General features: G+C 47.9%; 1 protein-coding gene across 6 annotated transcripts in view; it reads left to right on the forward strand.

Moving 5' to 3' along the window:
- The window catches only part of GAB3 (GRB2 associated binding protein 3), a 510,223-nt gene that overhangs the window by 396,002 nt on the left and 91,402 nt on the right, over window positions 1-22,819 (forward strand). For all 6 annotated transcript variants that reach the window (XM_029607883.1, XM_029607882.1, XM_029607885.1 and 3 more), the window contains 3 exons: window positions 2,840-3,056; window positions 14,393-14,871; window positions 15,674-15,729. In XM_029607883.1, the coding sequence (XP_029463743.1) occupies window positions 2,840-3,056; window positions 14,393-14,871; window positions 15,674-15,729 (752 nt within the window). The remainder of the gene's footprint in view (window positions 1-2,839; window positions 3,057-14,392; window positions 14,872-15,673; window positions 15,730-22,819) is intronic.

The raw sequence follows: 22,819 nt of genomic DNA on the forward strand, positions 1-22,819 counted from the left end.
TTAAAAATCTGCCCACAGCCCGCGGATTGGAAGACAGAAGCTCAATTTTGCCGGCGTCTGTTTTCCAAACCCATGGCTGTCAGCAGTTTCAAGAACCAACGCCGGTAAAATTGAGCACCGGCTGTCAAATCTGCTGACAGCCGCCGCTTCTGTCAAAAATGAGGCGCTAGGGACTAGCTAGGGTCCCTAGCTCCTCCTTATACCGCAGGCCCTCATTTGCATGCAGGCCGATACTGAATCGCACGCCCAGGATACTGGCCTGTGCTCGCCGGCTCTCCCGCGCTTCTTTCTGTATCGGCCCGTAGGTAGGTTACGGCAAGGTGGCGGGATTGGGGGGGGGGGAGGAGGGAAATCCCTGTGTGGTTGTAAATGGAAACCAGATCCCAGCCCTGGTTCCCACTGAACTGGAAGTACAAATGAGTAGGAGGAAATGGCTGGGTCACAAAAAGATAAAATAAAATGCCTAAAAGGACTTCTTTCTAAGAATTGTTGATGTCAACATTCTGATCAGGAACCCATAATCAATCATAAGACATAAATAAAGCAAAACAAGAACTGAAAATAAACGGATTAATCTGAGGTGCCTTCTTCATAGTCTGCCACAAGACAGACAAAGAACTAGTCTGGAGCAGGGACCTACCTGAGGTTCTTACAGTATTCTAATGTAAAGTATCTTGACCCACAAAGAATCCAGTGAGCTGTGAGTTATAGAGCGGCTTGACAGAGGGAACGAGGAGGAGGTGATGGAGAAGCTAGTCTTAATTTTATTGCTAAACCAATAAAAAGGTATCACTTCCAAATGTAAAACCAATAAAATTGCCCTAACAAAGTACTTAATAAAGCTGCATCAGCATCAGCTGGGCTGTCAGCTTAAACAAACCACAGGACCAAATGTTTTATGGTGTGTAAATTAGCATTCACGATAACATAATGCTGCATGTGCTTCTTAAGCACATCGGTAGGCGAAGTCTCAGCAGACCTCAGACACAGCTGTGGAATAGAATCTTTATTAGAGAGATAGAGAGGCACTGCCCGAGGAGCGGGGAGTGCAGGAGAAAGACACAGAGTCTTTGCCATTGGGTATATCCAAAGGGAATACCTCTGTAGTGGAGATACGGTAATGGTCAGCGGAGCGGGGTACACAGATGAGTCTCCTCAGTAGATGATACGGTAGTGGTCTGTGGAGCAGGACACACCAGTGAAGGGTCCTCACTAGAGATGACACAGTAGTGGCCCGCAGCGCGGGGTACACCGATGAGGGTTCCTCACTCAGAGATGACATGGTAGTGGTCAGCAGCACGGGGTACACCAATGAGGGTTCCCCACTAGAGATGGTACGGTAGTGGTCTGTAGAGCAGAGGTACTCACAGTAGCGAAGGTTCCAGGAGAAGCCCCGGAGAACGGGGCAAGCAGTAGTGCAAGGCAGAAGGCCCTCCGAGGAGCAGATAGCCAGAGACGAGAAAGGACACCCGAGGAGCGGGTACCCAGAGCGTCTCACGCCAAAGTAGCAAGAACTGGAACGGGAAGTCCGTAGTGAGCAAAGCGGATTCAGCAATGAGGGAACTCGTTGCCAAATCGTAGGTAGGCAGGGCCAGCCGGCTTAAATGTCCTGGAAGGATGACATCATCTAGAGGGGTCGCCCCCGAGGTTCCCACCATGACGTGTTTAAGACTGGCCCGTACGCGCGCGCTTAGGGAATTCCGAGGGCAAGATGGCAGTCGGCAGCGTCCGTGACATCCAGGGAGGCCCTGAAACAGTAGGCAGACTGGCGATAGTTGGCGGAGGCCACAAGTCTTCCCCACAGAGTCAAAGCTGCAAAGAAGGAGGTGAGCAACAGCAGTCGCAGCCATCTGCAACCGATGGGCGTAACTGCTATATTATTACTTTTCCAACAGCACTGACAAGACTGTACCAAGGAAACAAAAATACGTCTGTCCTTGCATAGACGCAATGATTAACACATCAAGAAAAGTACCAGGCAAGAAGGAGCTCCCTATCCCAAGAGCTTACAACTCAAGGAGTGGCCTATAGCTGTACAAAAGGTGGAAGGAGTGTGGATGCACGAGCAGCATGCAAACTTCACTTTGTGGGGGCACGGTTCAGGGAAGGAGGGACATGAAGTCCTGTCTGTTCTGGAGGAGGGAGCGGAAGCAGCACAGCAACCTTCATAAAAGAGCCGGGCCCGGAGCATGCCAAGGGCTGCCGTGTTCACGTAACCACAGTGGCTGCGCTGCAAGCCAGGCTTCCATCGCCTGCTCTGTGCGAAGGGTTCAGCACCGCTGTCTAATCTCCTGAGCTGCTGAGATAAAGAAACTTGGCATGCTGAAAGGAAAACTAGAGCCTCCAAGGGGATTTCCACATCTGCCAAAAAAACCTTTGCTAGAGGCTAAATGTATGTCATGCTCGTAAGGTTTTCTGTCCTAAGTGATTTCTTCATGATTGTTCGGAGAGGCCAGCAGATGCATATAAGGCCTGAGATCTCTACCCTGGCATTCTTCTTGCACAGCTCCCATCCGTGGGAGATCTAATGGACATGCGGTGGCCTGCATGCATGAGCAGGTCCTCAGCTGCAGGTCTTTAGCCCTTACATAAACACTTGGGTTTCTCAGACGCTTTCTTGACTTATTTTCTTGCCCTCTTTCCCCCTGGCACAGCTCCTGAGCATGGGAAACAGTGTTCTTCGTAAATATGAGCCCCTGGTTGCATTGAGCCCAGTGCTGACGCCGCACCTCTCTGCTACAAGCAAAGTGTGTGTGTGTGTGTGTGTTTGTACCCACTTTCCAGACATATAAATGTATTACTAGCAGCATTATGTTGTTTGGTTTTGTTTTTCTAACAGATTCTGTGGAAAGCCTCTCTCAGGCTACCTCATCACAGCAGCCATCCCCAGCAGCATCTATCCACACGTCGAGAATAGCAGAGCCCTCCATTTCTGGAGACAGCTTAGCAGGAGATCCTCCATCGGCAGATGAGAACAGGAGCGAATCAGAATCCAGCTTCTTTCCAGATTATCTGTTTTTATCTAACTGTGAGACTGGGAAATTTAATCACATCAGGTAGGTTTTGCACATAGCAGACGTGCTGCATAAACATGCAGCTTTTATTTCATTTCTGCACGATAAAGGCGGTATTGCCATCAAAGTACGGTATTTGTATGATTCAAAGCAAAGTGCTACGAGCATTTTTATAGACTGTATTTGTGAACTGTTCTGCTTTTTGTTCTAGCTGCAAGCTATTAAAAGACAATAGAAACATAAACACACAATTTATGTGGAATTTGCATGAAAAGAACCATTTTGTGTACTGGTGATGTCAGCAGTGACCTACATTCTACCCTACTTCAACACATGAGGTGTGTTAGTCCTTCAAAAATAAAATTAATGGGGCCAGCCTCAAGCAAACTAGACAACTAAAACACCAAACCTTGAGGGGGTGGGGGGATGCACAGAATTCTGTCATCTGTTGGCAGGCCCCGCCGGAAGAGACCATCCCACCGGCAGCAGAAGAAGAAAGAGGAGCATGGAGCCACCAGCAAATACCATCTCACCATTGCCTGAAGAAGAGTCCGCAACAGAACCCATCCCACTGGCGACCGAAGAAGGAGAATCCCTGGGTCGCAGGCAGAGAACATCCCACCAGAGGCAGAAGAAGGAGGAAAGGCTGGGAGCTGCTAGTGAAGCTCGTCCCATCAGAGGCAGAAGAAGAAGCAGAGTCTCAGGGCTGCCAGCAGAGCACATCCTGCTTGTGGCCAAAAAAGGCCCAGGGCCACCAATGGTCAATGCAGGATGAGGCCTGGTGTTAGGAGGCAAGAGAAGAAATGAATGCTGGGAGGAGGGGCGCTGTGGAGAGATGAAAGGGGTGTACTTGGAGGTGGGGCTAGAGAGAGAGGGAGAGAGTGGTGAGCACTTGGCAGATTGGAGAGAGAGAGAGGATGCTGGTACGGCAGAAGGAGGGCAAAAAGACTGGGATGATGCTGGAATGCAAGGCATGGAGGAGAGAGAGGAAAATACTGTGGTGGGGGAGAATAAGAGATGCTGGGCAGGAAGAGAGAGAGTGGATACTGGGCACTATGGGCAGGGGGTAAAGGAAAAGATTGAGGAGGTGGAGTGCTGTGCCAGAGCCAGTGCCACCAAAGAAGGGAACGCTATGTTGAAGCTGCTGCCAATAGGTAGGTCTTGGGAGGAAGAGGGCTGCAAGACCAGGGATTCACCTAGGGTGCCTATTGCCCTAGCCAGCCTGACATCTGAAAAGCAGTGCTGTTTCTGGAACCAGGCCTTTCTCAGGTCAGCAGGGGTACTGTAGAGGTAGCAATCACAGCCTTTGAGAGGGCAGGCTTCCCATCTTGTGGTGGCTTCCAGTCCATACCTATCAGCCAGAGGATTGTTGCTGCGATGACAAGGTGAGGGGGAAAGAGGATTAAAATGGGGTAAATCCCAAATTAGCTGCAAGTGAATTTCCTCGGTAACTCAGGTTTGGACCTCCCTGTCATAACTGGAAGTGAGATGGGTTGGAACAGATTCTATATGGGCTTACCCATTCTTCAAGAAGATATCCTGGCAAAAAAAAAATGTATTCCTTAAAATCAGCAAAGTAATAAGGAGGAAATTATTTCTTCATAAGACCGGATTGTTTAACAATGCAAATTTTCAGGAGGCCTAAAGTCCCTTCCTTCTGCACTATCCTCATGCACGATTCGTGCATCTTTATGCTTTCAGTAGTACTGTAGGTTTTTTTGTTTTAGTTTTTTTTGGAACTGATTTTATACACACATTGAAATCAAAGTCCACATTATTCAGTGACTCTACTCATTCTTTGAGGGCCTCTGGATGATCAGAGCATAAGCGGTGCACTCATGGAAGGTAAGGCCATAGCAGGAAAGCTGAATGAGTACTCGTTGCATCAGTCTTCACTGCAGAGAATGCTGGGGGCTAGATGGGTCCTTTTGTCTGACTTAGTTAAGCATCCTGACTGCAAAACCACATTCAAAAGAATCAGCCTGAACAAAAGTGACACATGAGGCAGTGCTGGTCAGACGCACAACCCTGCCTGACGGATATATATTGATGGGAGACTTCATGTATGTTGTGATGACCTCACCAGTTGCCTGTCTGCTGGGTTTGATAGCAATATTTAACAAAAAATAAAAAATAATGCAGTTTGATTTTGTAGCTAGGTTGGTGCAATCTTGCACTGCCCTTTTACGTTCATGAGTTGCATTTGTTTTCTCGGCATATGCATCCTGTACACTTTGTACTGCTCAGAATTTTGCCTGCCAGTCAGGCAAGTTCAGCGCAGCAACAGTCAGCAAACGCCACAGGACATCTTGTTTTCATCCAAAATTATCTGAGGACATTTCACATCAGCAGTTTTTTCATTTGCATTTTTCTAGCTATGACTCCCCTCCCACGCCCAACTGATACTTTGCCCAGTCCCATTCATGACATGGCCATGCTAGGTAGGCCAGGAACAGCCTCGTACTTCCTTGGGGACATGCCTAACTGTTTTGGAGAAGAACGTGTACAAGTTCTTCCCTCTTATCATGCTCAGCTTCTGCTCTTCAATAAGCCAGCCATCCGTCTAAGCAAAAACACATGTTAACAATTCAGCTGCTAGCTGACACAGAAAAAAAATAATCACTAAGATTTATCTTATTTGTTCAGAATTTTATCTAATTCCTGAGGTGTGTGTAACATTCCTGGAAACTCGTCTTGTTTTTCCACTCCCACCATTTTGGGACTCTAAGATAAGTCAAGGCACTTAATATAACCCAGTGCAGGCATTAAAACAGCTTGAACAGCTGAAGAATTAACTCAGGGAATGAGATTTTTAAAACAGGAACTGCGATGCCAATATTCAAAAGACCCTAGGCACCTAACTTTAAAAGTCCATATTCAGTCACTGGCCAGATTGTAAAGTTAACCAAATAAACTTATCCGGCTAACTTTGGAGGGATATTCAGTTGTGCAGTTACATTATTGAATATAGCCAGTTATCTTAAAGTTAACCTGCTAACTTTAATCTGGCTAACTTTAGGACAGCTCTATGGCATAACCAGAGTTATCTGGATATTGTTATGTTTAAGGAAGGATGTGGACCCCTGGTCTGAGATGAGCGATGTCTCCGCCCACAGGGAGGAGCCCTGTGAGCTTCACCGTCAGCAGGCACAGTCTCAGTGATGTGGGACACAGCTAGGAATGAAGGCTTTATTAAATAGGAAGGAAGAATTAGTCTCCATAGAAATGGAAATGTTCATACAGTCCTGGGCAATGGGAATTACCCAGAGTGAGAGATAGCTGAGAAGATCCGGTAGTGGCCGCGGAGTGGGGTACACCGGGGATCCCCTCTGATGAGCGTAGGCAGCTTCAGGAATACAGATCCGGTAGTGGCCCACGGAATGGGGTATGCCGAGGGTGTCTGTACAGTTTAGATGTTGAACCTGGAAGTGGCTCCTGTAGATGTTATGCAGGTATTCTGTAGAGCAGGAAGGTGAATGGCTCCCACAGAAGGAAGGCAGTAGTGGCCTGAGGATTGGGGTACGCCACGTGGAATCTTCAGTGCAATCTGTATAGTAGAATTCAGTAGAGGTACTCACAGTAGGAGGTTCCTGGAGCGAGATAGAGACCAGAGAAGCAGGTTCAGTAGGAGTCAGACAGGAAGGCCCTCCGAGAAGCAGATCCCCGAGGAGCGAGTATTTAGAGCGTCCGTATGCCAAGACTGAGTCAGGAACAGGAAGTCTTTGAAGTGGAGAATTCAGCAAGACGGAACTCCTTGCTAACTCGAGGAAGGCAAGGGCAGGTCAGATTAAATACACTGGCGGGTTGACGTCATCGGGCGGGGATGCCCCTGAGGTTCCCGCCATGACATGTTCAAATGAGGCCCTTGTGCGCATGCGCGTCTAGGTAACTCTGGGTCCAAGATGGCGGTCGGCAGTGCCCACAATGTCCCGGGAACGCCAGAGAGGTCGGCGGGGATTAGCAGAGACTGCCTATGTCCTACGGGATACATTCCAATATCACAACCTCGTATAGACCGCAGAGGTGGGGGTCTACTAACAATAATCAGATCTTCAATATCTCCAAGTAAAAAAATTGTTATTCTGAAAGAATCAAGAATAGAAATGTTATTAGTCACGACAAATATCTTAAACATTTGTCTGATTTATAGTCCTCCTGGTATACTTCAAAATCAATCATCTTCTGTACTAGAATCTATAGTTACTTTACCTTGTGATCTATCTAAAACAATTATTGCCAGTGATTTTAATTTACATTTTAATAAAATACAACAAAACCCCACCATAATTAATTTTACAGATGCACTACATGGTTTAGGTTTTATTCCTCTTATAACAGATTCCACTCACAGATTAGGAAACACTTTAGATCAAATTTATTATAATCAATCCAATATTGAATTTGCTTCAGATATCACTCCCGTCCCATGGGCTGATCATTATCTTACTAAAGCTACAGGAAAAATAAAGATTTCACATAATAATCAAGCCTATGTATCTCAAGATAACTTTAACACTTTACGTCGAAAGAAAGTTAATACTGAACAACTTCTTGATGCTTTAATGCCAACAATCAATCAAAATCCATATTCTGATATAACTGATATGCTAACATTTTGGAATAAATCTATAACAGAAACACTAGACCAAATTGCACCATTAAAACTACAAAAAACATTTACAAAAAGATCTGCCATATGGTACAATGATTCCTTAAAAAAAACAAACGAAAACTTTGCAACCTTGAGCGAAGATGGCCCTGCACGTAAACAAGAATACTATGCACATCTATAAAAATACAAGAAAGAGAATATATACTAAAAAAACATTCTACTCTGCAAAAATAAAGCAGGCAAATGGTAACCCTAAAATTTTGTTTTCAATAGTAAAAAATTTAACCACAATACAAACTAACTTACCCCATGACATTTCCAACGATTTCTGCAATAACATTGCTTCATTCTTTAAGAAAAAAACTGAAGATACCTCGAATGAATTTGATTCATTACCAATTCCAAAAAATAATTTACCTCAACTTGTACTTTCTCTGAATTTTTACCAATAAATGACAAAACAATTATCAATATACTATCAAAATCCAAACCATCAAATAGTCCCTTTAACCCGTGCTGGGGTTTCCTACTCAAAGAATTAAAAGATACTCTTGCCCCTGTTATCTCAAAAATAGTGAATGCTTCTTTGCAGCAAGGCATTTTCCCTGATTTCTTAAAGCAAACTGCAATTATACCAATCCCTAAAAAGAAAAACCACGACCCTTTTGATGTAACTAATTATCGTCCTATCGCCTTATTACCATCAATTGCAAAGATTATAGAATCAGTAGTACTACATCAAATATCCGATTATATTGAAGAAAACAACATTTTACATAACAACCAACACTGATTTAGAAAAGGTCACAGCACTGAGTCATTACTCATATCATCATTTGATACTACAATTCGAGGTTTTGACTCCAATACAAATTATATACTAGTCTTAATTGATATCTCCGCTGCATTTGATACAATAAATCATGACATCTTTATTTCCAATTTAACTCAAATAGGTATTTCTGGTCTTCATTTACAATGGTTTTCTTCATTTATAACAAATCGGCAACAAAAAATCATGATAAACAAATACCAATCAGATTGGTACTCCACTTCAACAGGAGTATCTCAAGGCTCAGCCTTATCGGCTCTCTTATTCAATTTATATCTATTCGGGCGGATTTTAAATGCCCTGCTCGCGTAAATCCGCCCGGATTTACGCGAGCAGGGCCCTCGCGCGCCGGCACACCTATTTTGCATAGGCCGCCGGCGCGCGCAGAGCCCCGGGACACGCGTAAGTCCCGGGGTTTTTTTAAGGGGGCGTGTCGGGGGCGGGGCAGAATGATGCGGCATTTCGGGGGCGGGACGCGGCATTTCGGGGGCGGGACTGGGGGCGTGGCGCCGGCCCAGGGGCATGGTCGAGGCCTCCGGACCAGCCCCCGGGTCGGATGACGGCGCGCCAGCAGTCCGCTGGCGTGCGTAGATTTACGTCTGCTTCTAGCAGGCGTAAATCGAGGGACAAAGGTAAGGGGGGTTTAGATAGGGCCGGGGGGATGGGTTAGGTAGGGGAAGGGAGGAGAAGGTGAGGGGAGGGCGAAAGAAAGTTCCCTCAGAGGCCGCTCCGATTTCGGAGCGGCCTCAGAGGGAACGGAGGCAGGCTGTGCGGCTCGGCGCGCGCAGGCTGCCCAAAATCAGCAGCCTTGTGCACGCCGATCCAAGATTTTATAAGATACGCGTGGCTATGCGCGTATCTTATAAAATCCAGCGTACTTTTGTTTGCGCCTGCTGCGCGAACAAAAGTACGCGATCACGCTCTTTTTTAAAATCTACCCCATTACCTTTATGCCGTCTTTTGGCTGGTTTAAATTTAAATTTCAAAATTTATGCTGATGATATTCAGTTCACTATACCTTTCACTGATTCATGGTCCAAAACCTTTTCTCTTCTGCAATTATATCTCTGTACAATAAAAACATGGCTCTTCCATAATAGGCTAAAATTAAATATAAATAAAACAGAGCTAATTTATCTATCTACTGTACCAGATTCTATTTACAAACCTCCACCAACCTTTACATTTGAAAATCAAATTATCAACATAAAATCACATGCTAAAAATTTGGGAGAAATTATTGACTGCAAGCTGGCAATGACAAATAACATATCTGAAATTGTAAAAAAATCCTTTTTCAAAATTCATATGTTAAAGAAACTTAAACCATTACTTCTACCAAATGACTTTCGATTGATCACTCAATCACTAATATTGTCGTCTTTGGACTACTGTAACTCATTATACCTTGGTTTACCACAATCTACAATTCACCCATTATATGCTATATAACGCTCCTCGAAACGATCATATCACACCTATTCTACAACAACTACACTGGTTTCCAATATCATACCGTATAACATATACAATTTTATCTATGATACATAATTTAATATATCATACTGATTCGATCTGGTTATGCTCTTTGTTAAGAATTTATAAACCACCTAGACAATTACGCTCTCTTGATAAATTCACATTGGAAATTCCGTCTATAAAATCTGTCAGTCTATCGTTAACTCGTAAACGTGTGTTTTCAGTAGCTGGTCCATTATTATGGAACTCTTTACCAGACTGTATCTGTTTAACCTCCAACCGTAGAGAATTAAAAAAATTACTAAAAACTCATCTCTTCACTCAAGCATTCAGTCTATAGTAATATTTCCATAATCAACCTAATAAATGAAGGTTGACCGACGTGCCGCAAATGCGCAGTAGAGAGCAGCTCTACCGCGCATGCGAGCACGTCGGTCACAGTGTGCCTCTTAAAAATAAAAATGGCGCTGTAGGAGCGGCGGTGGCACCAGCCCGAAGAGCTGGAGCGGTGGCAGACCAGGAGCGGCAGGAGCGGCAGCGGCCCGAAGACCCGGAGTGGCGGCGGCGGCCCGAAGACCCGGAGCGGCGGCGGCCCGAAGACCAGGAGCGGCAGGAGCGGCCCGAAGACCCGGAGCGGCGGCGGTGGCCCGAAGACCCGGAGCGGCGGCGGCCCGAAGACCAGGAGCGGCAGGAGCGGCGGCGGCAGCCCGAAGACCCGGAGCGGCGGCGGCGGCCCGAAGACCCGGAGCGGCGGCGGCGGCCCGAAGACCAGGAGCGGCGGCGGCCCGAAGACCAGGAGCGGCAGGAGCGGCGGCAGCGGCCCGAAGAGCGGCGGCGGCCCGAAGACCCGGAGCGGCGGCGGCCCGAAGACCCGGAGTGGCGGCGGCCCGAAGACCCGGAGCGGCAGGAGCGGCGGCGGCGGCCCGAAGAGCGGCGGCGGCCCGAAGACCCGGAGCGGCGGCGGCCCGAAGACCCGGGGCGGCGGCGGCCCGAAGACCCGGAGCGACGGCGGCCCGAAGACCTGGAACGGCGGCGGCCCGAAGAGCAGGAGCGGCGGCAGCGGCGGCCCGAAGACCCGGAGCGGAGGCGGCGGCGGCCCGAAGACCCGCGGCAGCGGCGGCGGCCCGGAGCGGCGGCGGCCCGGAGCGGCGGCGGCGGCCCGAAGACCCGGGGCGGCGGCATGCGCGCGAGGGAGGGACAGACGGACGGAAGGAACACCCCGGAGATCTACTGAGGGGAGGGGAGGGGGAGAGGGAGGAGTGACTCAGGGGAGGAGGGGAGGGGGGAGAGAGGAGTGACTCAGGGGAGGAGGGGAGGGGGGAGAGAGGAGTGACTCAGGGGAGGAGGGGGGAGAGAGGAGTGACTCAGGGGAGGAGGGAAGGGGGAGAGAGGAGTGACTCAGGGGAGGAGGGAGGGGGGAGAGAGGAGTGACTCAGGGGAGGAGGGAGGGGGGAGAGAGGCGTGACTCGGGAGGAGGGAGGGGGGAGAGAGGAGTGACTCAGGGGAGGAGGGGGGGAGAGGGGAGTGACTGAGGAGTGACTGAGGGGAGGGGGGAGGGAGGAGTGACTGAGGGGAGGAGGGAGGGGGAGAGAGGACTGACTGAGGGAAGGAGGGAGAGAGGAATGACTCAGGGGAGGAGGGAGAGAGGAGTGACTCAGGGGAGGAGGGAGGGGGGAGAGAAGAGTGACTGGGGGAGGGGGAGAGAGGAGTGACTGGAGGAGGGGGAGAGAGGAGTGACTGGAGGAGGGGGGAGTGACTGAGAGGAGGGAGGAGTGACTGAGGGGAGGAGGGAGGGGAGGGGGGGAGAGAGAGGAGTGACTGAGGGGAGAGAGGAGAGAGTGGGGGGAGGTGGGAGGGAGAATGAGGGGGAAGGAAATGATCCAAAAAAATGTTAATGTAGCCCGTTTTAACGGGCTTAACGGCTTGTTCATGTATAAATGAACGTTATACATTTATTCTTGTGTTGTATTTGAAATGTCTGTATTGTTTTTTAAAATTATGCATGTGCCTCGAATATTGTAAACCACCTAGACGGATATAATATATCTATTTGTGCGGTATATAAAACTTTTTAAGTAAATAAATAAATAAATAAATAAATTCTTCCCAGACTTGATGGTGCAGGGAAAAAAGAGGTGAGTATGAGAGGTCACAGCTGTCTGCGATCCACAGACGTAACAGATATGTTATCTGGCTAACCTAACTCCTCCCAGAAATGCCCCCAGAAGGCTCCTACATTCTCCAATAAAATTTTGACCAGATAACGAGATATCCTACCAAAGTTTAGCTGGATAAGTGCCGAAAATATTCAAAAGTCTCACAAGTTATCTGGCTTTTAACTCACAAGTTATCTGGCTAAATGCCAGATAACTTGTGAGTTATCCAGCTAATTGCCTCTGAATATGGACCTGTTAGATTTTTTAATTCAAAATGGTGCTGACTCTGAGCTTCTAACTTTAGGTGTCTTAAATTCATAAGGTTCCTAAATTTAGATACTTTAAAAAGGGGTAAGGACATGTTGGGGTGAGAGTGTTAGGCACCTAGTACTGATTTTCAACAAACAAATTGGGGTGTGTGGAGGAATTGTATATGTGTGTGTGTACTTTGGAAGTGTGGAGGAAGTGGCTTTAAAGGCTTCAGTTACTCTCTCTGTGTCTGTCTCTCTGTGCCTGTGTTGCTGTGTGGGAAAGTCTTGGAATGGGTGAGAGGGGCATTTGGAATGGAGTGCTGCTCAGCATTCTAACAGCTTCTAATCATTTCTCAGAGAAAGCAATGGGGCTATATATATATATATTTATTTTATTTATAGCTTTTATATACCGATTTTCTTGATACAAATCAAATCAACTTGGTTTACAGAGAACAAAGATCTTAACAATAATGGTAACAATTAACAAGAGGTAATAAATAGAGGAAGAGAGAAAAGTTACAATAAAACAAGAGAATACAACTGGGAGTTGGAAAAGAAAGTGGGGGTATAAAACAGTAGGTACTAATATGTAAATACCTAAATACTTGTGGGGATGCTTGTATAGTCTATCTCTGTACTATGGCATATTATGAGAAATTAAGTGCTGGTTTAGGGGTTGAAGATGAAGTTTTTTTTTTAAGCTCTGCAAATACTGATCCAGTGTTTCTGGTTTTCAAACATTCATATTTTCTTCCTGCTTGCCAAATTTGGTGAATTTCAAACCCTTTCTTGGAGAGTTATTGTGCCTACAGACAGAAGAAAGGAAGGTCATTAGTCCCTTTTATACGATTCTTCCCAACATTCCATGGGTTGGAAAACATTGTAAAACAAAGGTGTTGAGGTGGCCTGGTGACTCAGTAGTGAGTGCTGCCCACTGCCATGAGGGGGAGGGACCTGGATTCTGCTTCCCAGACCAGCTATATCTGGGGATGCCATGGAGGGCAGCATTCACAGCCCCTTGGGGGGAGGGGGAGGGAGTCTTGGCCATCACTCAGTGGTGACACTTAGTGGCCGCATTAATCGGGCCTGAAGGCAGATGTGATTTGTGACCGCTGGCTGTAGACTGTTGCTGTGTTGGCAGGCTGAATTGGGAGAGAATCAGATCAAATTAGGGAAAAGAAATCTGAGTTGTGAATGAAGATCAATGGCACCGTTTGCGATTGAGCTGGAAGCCCAAATGAAAAAGAGGGAACTATGGGGCCAAAATAAAAAAAAAACAAAAAACCTGAGGTCTTTATTCTCACAGTGTAAAAGCATTAGAAATGGGGAAGGGTCATTTTCAAGCATCCCACGTAGGCGTAAAGTCTGAGGGTAGTTTTCACTGGAATTTTCAAAGTGGATTTATGCGTAGAGAATTCACTTTAAAAATTTGCTGGTGTGCGTGAAGCCAGTGCCGACATACAACACATAAAGTCACACCTGCCAGGGAGTGGGAGCAGCTTTGCGCCTGTATATTTATGCACATGCGTTCGAAAATCGAAAGTACGTGCTCCCCCTTTCCCAGAATGCCTCTTTGCAGCGTGCGGAAAAGTACAAGCAAAATCACCTCTTGCACACCACATGCCTCTAAGTGCACACACCCCACTCCCCGTAGCAAATTTTGAAAAGCCATTTATGCTCATAAAACCAAGTTTTGTGTGTGAAAATAGTTTTGAAAATTACCCCCTTGTGTATGAAAACCTAAAAGAAAGGAGACCTTGGAATCAGACCAGAGGTCAAAGAAATAGAACCAATAAACAGACAAGTTAATATCTGTAAGATTCCTTCTTGCACTACTGCTATAAAGCTATATAAAGCTTCTTGTGAGTAAATGAGGCCTTCAGATTGCCCTGCTGCCTCCTGCTTTGTGAATGCAAGGATATCACTGGTTAAAAAATTAAATTTTTTTTATATAACTCAGCCACTGCCAGGGAAAATGAAAATTCAAGTGGAACAGCTTGAATTTGGATAATCTTGGTGGCTTATTATATGTCTCTTCCCTCTAGGTGCGACAGTTGGTCAAATTCTGACAAGTCTTTGGAGCAGACGTCTTCGGATGACGTCTTCATAGATGCTCTGCAGTCTCAGCCTTCTCTTAACTTACTACCATCATCCTCCAGTGGCATTGTGCAGCTAGACATGGTGGGTCACTTAGCAAACCCATCTGTTCTGGCCCGAGATCTACAGATGAATGAATCCCCTCCTGATTTCTCATCATCCTCTTCTTTGCTGGGACCCCCTCTGACGCCAACCTTCCTATCTGATAAAAGTCAAAGTCCCCATCTCTCTGGAGCAACAGAACAGGAACCTTTGCCTACCAGTCCACCACCGCGACCACCCAAGCCGGTCCATTTCTCAGAGGGGAGGCCTGAGCTACAGGCTAGTGGTTACCTGCAGAATGGGTATGGAGTCTATGGGTTACAGCCAGGAACTGTACCAAGAAGAATCTCACTGTCAAGTTTGGACAATGTGAGAAACTGGAAAGGTAAAATTTAGCATTTCATAATGTCAGGTCCATTGCATCCTCCTTTTCACATCAGATATTTTTAGTGGAAGGATGTATGACCAGATGTGCTGCAGGAATTCTCCCATTTCATGTCAGAAGAAAAAATATTTAACACATGTAGCTCATACTGTTTAAACATAGTTGCATTGATATTATTTGGATTTCATTGTAAACTTAATTTCACTTCGCAGTTGTTTCCCTAAAATGCGTCACAAATTCAGTATCATCTACAAAGGCAACCTTGCATAAGTAAGGGAGCCTAGGAGTCCTGGAAGCTTATATCTTTAAACATTTTTTCACATGATAAAATTATTATTTCTATCCAGTATTTTGTGACTTTTATTTAATTATATTTTATTTTTGCTCAGTTGATCCTGAACTCCCCTTCTGCTTGAGCACTCCCACTATCGGACCATTGTCTTATCTGCCTCCCGTATCAGCTGTTCATTCTCTCCTCTCAGCTGCCACTTGTCTGGGAGATGGAAAAGGTGGTGTGGGTGATACATCTCATATTGGGGGTGCCCAGGAGCCCATGAAGACAAAGCATTTCTAGGCTGTACTGCTTCTGTCTATTTCCCTCCCATACTATGGCCCTAGTGTGGAAAAGCACTACTGGAAAGGAATGGGAAGAGAATGACCATCAGCCACATAAGGCCACTATGCACCTAAAAAGAAACTGTAATTAAGTGGCATAGTTCGGTTTCATACAATGACTATACCAAGCTCTGCATTAAGATAAAATAATATTGTATTGCGTCCTAAAATTTGTATTTTCTTGCAGCTGATTTGGAGGGAAGTTCCTTAAGATGCAGGGACAAGAGGCTAAGTTTGAATCTGGTAAGGGTTGTAAATAAATAAATACATTAATTTGTTTGCGTGACCTGATGCTGTCCTTTATAAAGATAGGTAAAATAGTTCTGATTTGCTTGTGTCTTCTGCTTTAAAATCCACTGTGAGATAGTTTTCTGAGGCTGGGAGAGGAAGGGAAGAGGCCTCCTCCACTGTGGCAGCCTCTGCTCACCAAAAAAAGCATCCCCTCCAGCCTTCAGGGTAGCAAAGTCCCTTGTTGGCTGACTGGGCGTTCCATCTGGTGAGAAGAGAGTGGCAGAAATTGTTGGGAACTAAGGGCCTCATTTTCTAAAGTATCGCAGGTCTGCGATACTTTAGAAAATCGCGCTAACGGGGGGGTGGGGGCCGAAGCGGGGGGGGGGGGGGTGGTCCGGCAGTGATCGCACCGCCGCGGTGCGATCGCTGCCGGCATCGCGCCCAATAACTACACCATAGAAGGTGTAGTTATTGGGCGCGAAATAGAGAGCGAACAGGGCCTTACCTTTTCGCTTGGCGCGCTGTCCTCGCGAAGTCGACCCTGGTGACGCCCCCGACTCCTCCTCTTCCGGGGCCGACTCCGCCCCGATTTCAGTAGCGCAGACCTGCGCTACTTTTGCTAGCTATCGCAGGCTTGCGCTGTTAGTGCAAGCCTGCGATAGCTTTGGAAAATGAGGCCCTAAATGAGAAAAAGACAACATAAAACAAGAATTTGCCACTCATAGTGACAGGGTGGTATCCTGTGATCTGTAGTCTGCTGAGTTCCTTATAGATTATATCTATGCAGACAGCATGTTGAATTGCAGACATATATTCCCAATAGGCCATATTGTCTTCTCTGAAGGACATCCAATGTTGAATGCTGTTTCCGAAAGTCGCCCATCATCAGAAAGAAAATAGGTAGTGTACAAAAATGACATTTTGTTGACCATTTTGTTCCATGACTCAGTCAAATGCTGCAGCATGGGAGTCATGTCTTCGAGCAAGTCTCTTTGATGGGACCACGCGAGATTGGGTGTGCCATGGAGATGACATTTATTTTATTTTACATATTTATTTAAAAATTTCTAGACTGCTAGTCACCATTTCTTGGTGGTTTACAGTACAACATACATAATCCTGAGAACACATAAAATTCAGGACAATATAAAACCAAAAATAAAACAATTTTTAGCTTTCATAATAGTCATCTACAAAACTTACTGAGCCCAAAATTAAATCATTTAAAAGTATGGATATAAATGCCATCATGTTTCCCTGATGCCGAAGCCTCTCAAGCTCATCAATATCACAATCTTTGTCTTATTCATGATTGTCGTCGATCCCAGCCTTACCTCAAAACATATCAAAGAAAGCTAATACATGTAAAACGGTTAGGGGCTGATGCAACACCGTGTGTTAGCTGCTGAGCCTGGCTTAACACGGGACTGGCCGCGTGTCCATAACCCCCGATCCAATACAGGGATTAGTGCATCCAAAATGCGCATCCAAATCACCCCATAGCTAATAGTTCTCATCACATGAAAATTCATGTAGACAAGACTATTAGCTAATTGTTATGGATCGGCTCCTGTGGAGGGAGGAGTTAGCAATCTGTAATGCTCTACTCCTCAAGAAGGGAGGAGTTAACAGTCTGTTATGAATCGACTCCTGTGGAAGGAGGAGTTGGCAATCTTTTATGAAACTGGCTCCTGAGGAAGGAGGAGTTAGCAATCTGATATGCTCAGCTCCTGTAGAGGGAGTAGTTAACAATCTGTTAAGGAATAGACTGTGGAGTTGCAATCTGTTATGAATCTGTTGCTGAAGGCTCCTGATGGGGAAGGAGTAGCAGTCTGTTATCAGCGGAGTGCTTGGAGAGGGCACTCAGCTGTAGAGGAATGTAGCAGGTGGATCCTTGGGCCGATGGCAGATGACTGCGCCCCCAGGAGGATATCCTGAGAGGAACCACCAGCTAGGCTTGGGTACGGAGACAGACACAGATAATTCTTTTATTAGACAGGTTAGTAGACCCACCAGAGGTGGCAGTAGTGAACTGATATGCCCAGCAGGGCTGAAGTCCCTCAGGTACTGGAACAACAATCCCCGGGTTGCTGAGCTGTAGAGAAACTATAGATAGTGAGTAGACAGGGTATGCTGTGTTCATAGCCAGAACTGGATGACAAAACTCACATAAGGTCTTAAGGAAGCTCAGTAGCTGGAAAGGGTTAGGCCCTCGAGGAGCGAGTACCTGGCTCCAGGGAAAGCTCTGAGAGAGCGATGGTAACTCACAAATGTCTGTATCTGCGATAGCTTCCAGGCAGTAGAGAATCTTCAGAGTGTTCAGGAACATGGGCCCTCGAGGAGCGAGTACCGGTTCCTATCTGCAATCTGAAATAAAGAAAAGAGAGCGAGGCCCCCGAGGAGAGGGTACCCCTGGTAAGTCCGAGGAGGCAGAGTAGCTTGGGAGTAAAGCTGAAGCAATCCTCTTGCTAACTTGATACGTTAGCGAATACTGAGACCTTTTACATTGAAAGTGGATGATGTCATCTCAGGGGGACGCCCCCGAGGTATGCGCCCTTGCTGTACATCAATCGGAGTGCGCATCCGCAGCATCGTGCTGGTCCGGGGACGCCGGAAGGAGCCGGCAAGAAGACGCCGTGGCAGCTAACCCTCCATCAGACCTGGAGGGAGTCGCCACAGAGGTAAAGAGGGCGTAGTGAGGGCGTCGAGCAGCGACAGACGCAACACTAATCCGCGCGATCCAATAAATTATCCATGCAGCCAATGCGCCCTTGCAACACAACACATTTTACGCCAGCCCAGAGCTGGCGTAAAATCAAGGACACATTGAAAAAAAAGAAAAATCCTACTTTCTGTGATTCCTCCTAATAGTATTGTTGCAATACTAAGTAGGAGGAACCAAATAAAGCAGTATTTGGTTAAATTTTAAAAAATAAGTTTTCGAAAATAAAATTCTGGACGCCCACTATACACCCAAGATTCACAGTCCAGGCCGTGTATCTTGTGCGTGTCTATGCTGGTAGCAGGAGAAAATGGACACTCGTAATTTGAGTAGTCATTTTCCCAACACCACTTGACAGCCACCTCTTCTGTGCGCCAGATGCCAGAGGTGCTAGTGACGCACATTTTTCCTTAGCGCCTCCTTTTTAGTGCATCCTCTCATTTAAATATTGAATCATGTACCCAGGAGAGGTGGTTGGATGCGTGATAGGAAAACGGACACTCAACACTGAGTGTCCATTTTCTGCACACAATTATTCCATCAGCCCTTTTATAATAATAACAAATTAACTATTCTAGGAAAAGAATAATCATCACATCCCAATAAGAAATACTTATTAGTAAAACTAAAAATCAACACCTCCCAGCAGGGAAATGTTATGAACCCTCCTGTAGCTGGGCTACGGGAGGCTCCTTACCTCTTCCTGGAGGCCGCTCCAAGACAGGGCCTCGCCTGCGAACTGTCCAGGATTTGCTCCAGGGCCTGAGAGGCCTCGATGTCCGTGGGGCCTGCCTGAGGCTGCTTGTGTTTGCATGGACTTTCTGGTTTGAGCCACGCCCTTCCCTAGGGGCCGGCTCACAGAACTTTTCCGTAGTTATAGGCCCAGCTAGGTGTGGGCCTGCCAAACTCCTCCCAGGGAGTCGCCGGTCTGCAGCCCTATAAAAGGACTTCAGCTTCAGTCTGTCTTGGCCTTGCATCGTGGTGACTTCCCTCTGGAGGCTCCTGCCTGCCAGAGCCTTGTAAGGTTGTCTGTTCTTCGTGGAGCTCCTTGTCTCGTCTGCTTTTATACCATGTCTTGGTGTCTTGATGTTTTGCCTGAGGTCCCTGACCATGTCCTGATGTTCCGCCATGATCCCTGTGCTCCTGAGCCTCCGTTCCTGCCAGCCTTGGGGGAAGCTTCAGATGACACCAGCTCCGTCATTGGAGTTCCTTCTTGCCTGGATCTTCCCTGCGCTGTTCCGCTCTCCTCGTGGTCCGTGACCAGCCTGCAAGGGCTGTGTAGGACGCACAGTGGGACAGAGTGGTCCTCGACTCAGTCCCGCGGGTGGCCTGAGTAGGGCGCCCTGAGAGACAGTGCCAATGTCCATGCCTTATGTGTGCTTGTTTGGATGTCAAGTTCCTCGTCCATGATGCCGATGCATCAACCCTGCTGTTGTCAAGTTCCTCGTCCGTGATGCCGTTGCATCAACCCAGCTGTTGTCAAGTGTCTTGTCTGCGATGCCGCCGCATCGACCATAGTCCTGTCTTCGTGTCAAGGCCTCCATTGCCCTCAACCTCAGGCCAGGCCTGCTGCTCCATGCTGTTTGCAGCAGGTCCGAAAGGGCTCGGAATGGTCGAAGGACCATTCAACTTTCAACATCCTTGGATGTTGGCCTTGGGAGCTTGCAGGCCTGGCAGAGGGTAAGACTGTGTTCAGCCATGTGGAGCCACCGTCAACCCTTGGCTCGGCCCTGAAGGTCTGGGCCCGGGCTGAGGCCCAAGGGCACACTAAACACCCCCGTTCTCAACAGGAAAACTTGTTTATAAAAGAATGATTTGACAAGTTTTCTAAATCTCAATAGCAAGGGTTCTGTCTTCACTATATGAGGAAGAGAGCTCCAAATTATCAACCCTTGCATATAAAATAAACATTCTCTAAATTCATCTAATCTGATTTCCTTAAAAGAGGGAACGCAAAGCAAGTTTCAGGCTTTGAACTGCAAACTCCTGGCAGGCTGATAAAGCTACTTTTGTGAACGTGGACCCTTGGGCCGGCTAGAGTGTATGGTGGACCCACTGAAGGTCGGTCTGCAGCGGTACTTGTAGCCAGGAGGCAGATCAGGACCTTCACCTATACCAGACCTCGTTCCCCGCAGGTTGAGCCCTTGGGTGTCGGGGCCGGCAGGACTTAGGAGAAGGTCTCCTGGCGAAGAGGAGTACAGGGTCGAGTGCCAGAGAATCACCGTAGCCAATCCGAGTCAGGAACCAGAGAATCACCGTCAGCCAAACCGAGTCAGGAACCAGAGAAGCACAAGAACGAAACAGGAACTCCGCAACTGGAACAGGAACAACCTGGGAACCTCGTTGCAAGGCCATGGGATCTGTAACTGCAGGGCTTAAGTAGCCCTGCAGCGTCTGACGTCACCCGAGGGAGGAACCAGGTTTTCCCGCGCTGGCCCTTTAAATTTGGAGCCGGGACGCGCGCGTGCGCCTAGGGGGCGGAGCCAGCCACGGCAAGACGCCGGCTGCTCCGACGGAGCGGGAGCGTGGCGGCAGGAGAGGGTGCAGGCCCGGGCGAGGTGTGCACGCGTCGGGAGTGCGGCGGCAGGAGTCCCCAGAGGCCCGGGGAGGGCGGACAGGGCCCGAAAGCACGACGAGGTAGGCAGCGATCCCGGGGCCGACCCGGGACCGCAACAGAGGCATTTCTCCCAGAATAATAGGGATTTAGAGATGGATTCTTGTATGGGTATGAGGACTTGGACATCTCAAATTGGGTGGTAACGTGTTCCATAATTTCGGGCCGGCAATTGATCTTGCACGGTCTCTGACCTCACTGAGGTGTGCAGATCTTACCGTGGGAATGGTGAGTAGACCTTTATTAGCAGATCTTAATTCGCGTTGAGGTACATGTAGTCTTATAGTCGAATTTAGCCAGTCGGTTTTTTCTCCATATAGAATTTTGTGAATAATGCATAACGTTTTGTGTTTTATTCTAAATTCAATTGGTAGCCAAGGAAGATTTTGTAGAACAGGGGAAATATGTTCTCTACGACTGGTATTAGTTAACACCCGTGCTGTAGCATTCTGTAAAATCTGTAATGGCTGAATTGAAGATTCAATTGAATAATTGTGGAATTACAATAGTCAATACCAGTGAATAGCATCACCTGAAGTACATTTCTAAAACTGTCTCTGGAGAGTAACGGTTTCAAACGTTTAAGCATCCTCAGTGTTGTGTTCCACGCCCGTGGCCATCCACGGGTGCGGTCCCCTACCTCGTCCTCCAACCACGGCGGGGCCGACCGCCCCGCGCCGGGCCCGGCACCTCCACGCGGCAGCGAGAGTCCCCGGGCTGACCGCCGGGATTGGAGCCGCTCCTGCTCCTCCCTCACGGCTGCCACTGCTCTCCTCCGCGGCCCGGATCCAAGATGGCCGCTGCCATCCTTAGGCGCGAGGCCGCGCCTCCTCATTTGATTTAAAGGGACCTCGTCCCTTTAAGTGGATCCAGCTGATTCCTATCTCCAGAGTCAGAGGAAGTATAAAGGGAGACTTCCTCTGACCATTCCTTGACTTGGCAACGTCTCCTGTGAGCTTTGTCTAGTCTGCTTGCTTCGGTGAGTTCCTTGAGCTTGGCTTCTGGTTCCTGCTTCGTCTTCGTGTTCCTGGTTCCTAATTTCGGATTGGCTTACGGTGATTCTCTGGTTCCTGACTTCGGATTGGCTTACGGTGATTCTCTGGTTCCTGACGTCGGATTTGCAAGTGTTGATTCTCCAGCGTACGACTTTGGACTGGTGAGCGATGACCCTCTGGCACTCGACCTAGGACTTCAAGACTAACTTCTCCAAGGGCCCGCCTAAGTCCCAGTGGCCCGGGTCCCTACGGGCTCCTCCCGGGGGGACCACGGGCTTCCAGGGTGAAGCTCCAGTCGGCCCTTGCACCGTCGCCTGACCTCTCAAAGGTCCACCTAAGTCCCAGCGGTCTGGGTTCCTACGGGCTCCTCCTGGGGGAACCGCAGACTTCCAGGGGTGAAGACACTGCTCCTCTTCTCGACTCTTCCTCCGCTTCCACTGTCGCCGCAGTCTCCAGTGCCAAGGGTCCACCAGTCACGTCTTCGGTTCCTGCCTCGCCACCCAACGGGAGAACCTTCAGGTCTTCCCCAAGGTATTCCATCCTTCCGTTGGCCCAAGGGTCCACAAACCCGAGTCTAACAGATTGCCAAGTCCATGGACCTGGCGGAGGTATCTGCCCGCAGGGCCATTCCTGGGATGGCCCAGCGACTGAAAAACCAACAACAGACCCTCGACGCCCTGGTCTCTGCGGTACAGGGCCTGACCCAACGCCTGGAAGCGCTAGGGCCTATGAATCCTGCACTTCCGTCTCTGCCTGGGGCGCAAGGAGGTC

Source organism: Rhinatrema bivittatum, chromosome 6 (assembly GCF_901001135.1).
Source record: "Rhinatrema bivittatum chromosome 6, aRhiBiv1.1, whole genome shotgun sequence".
NCBI lineage: Eukaryota > Metazoa > Chordata > Amphibia > Gymnophiona > Rhinatrematidae > Rhinatrema > Rhinatrema bivittatum.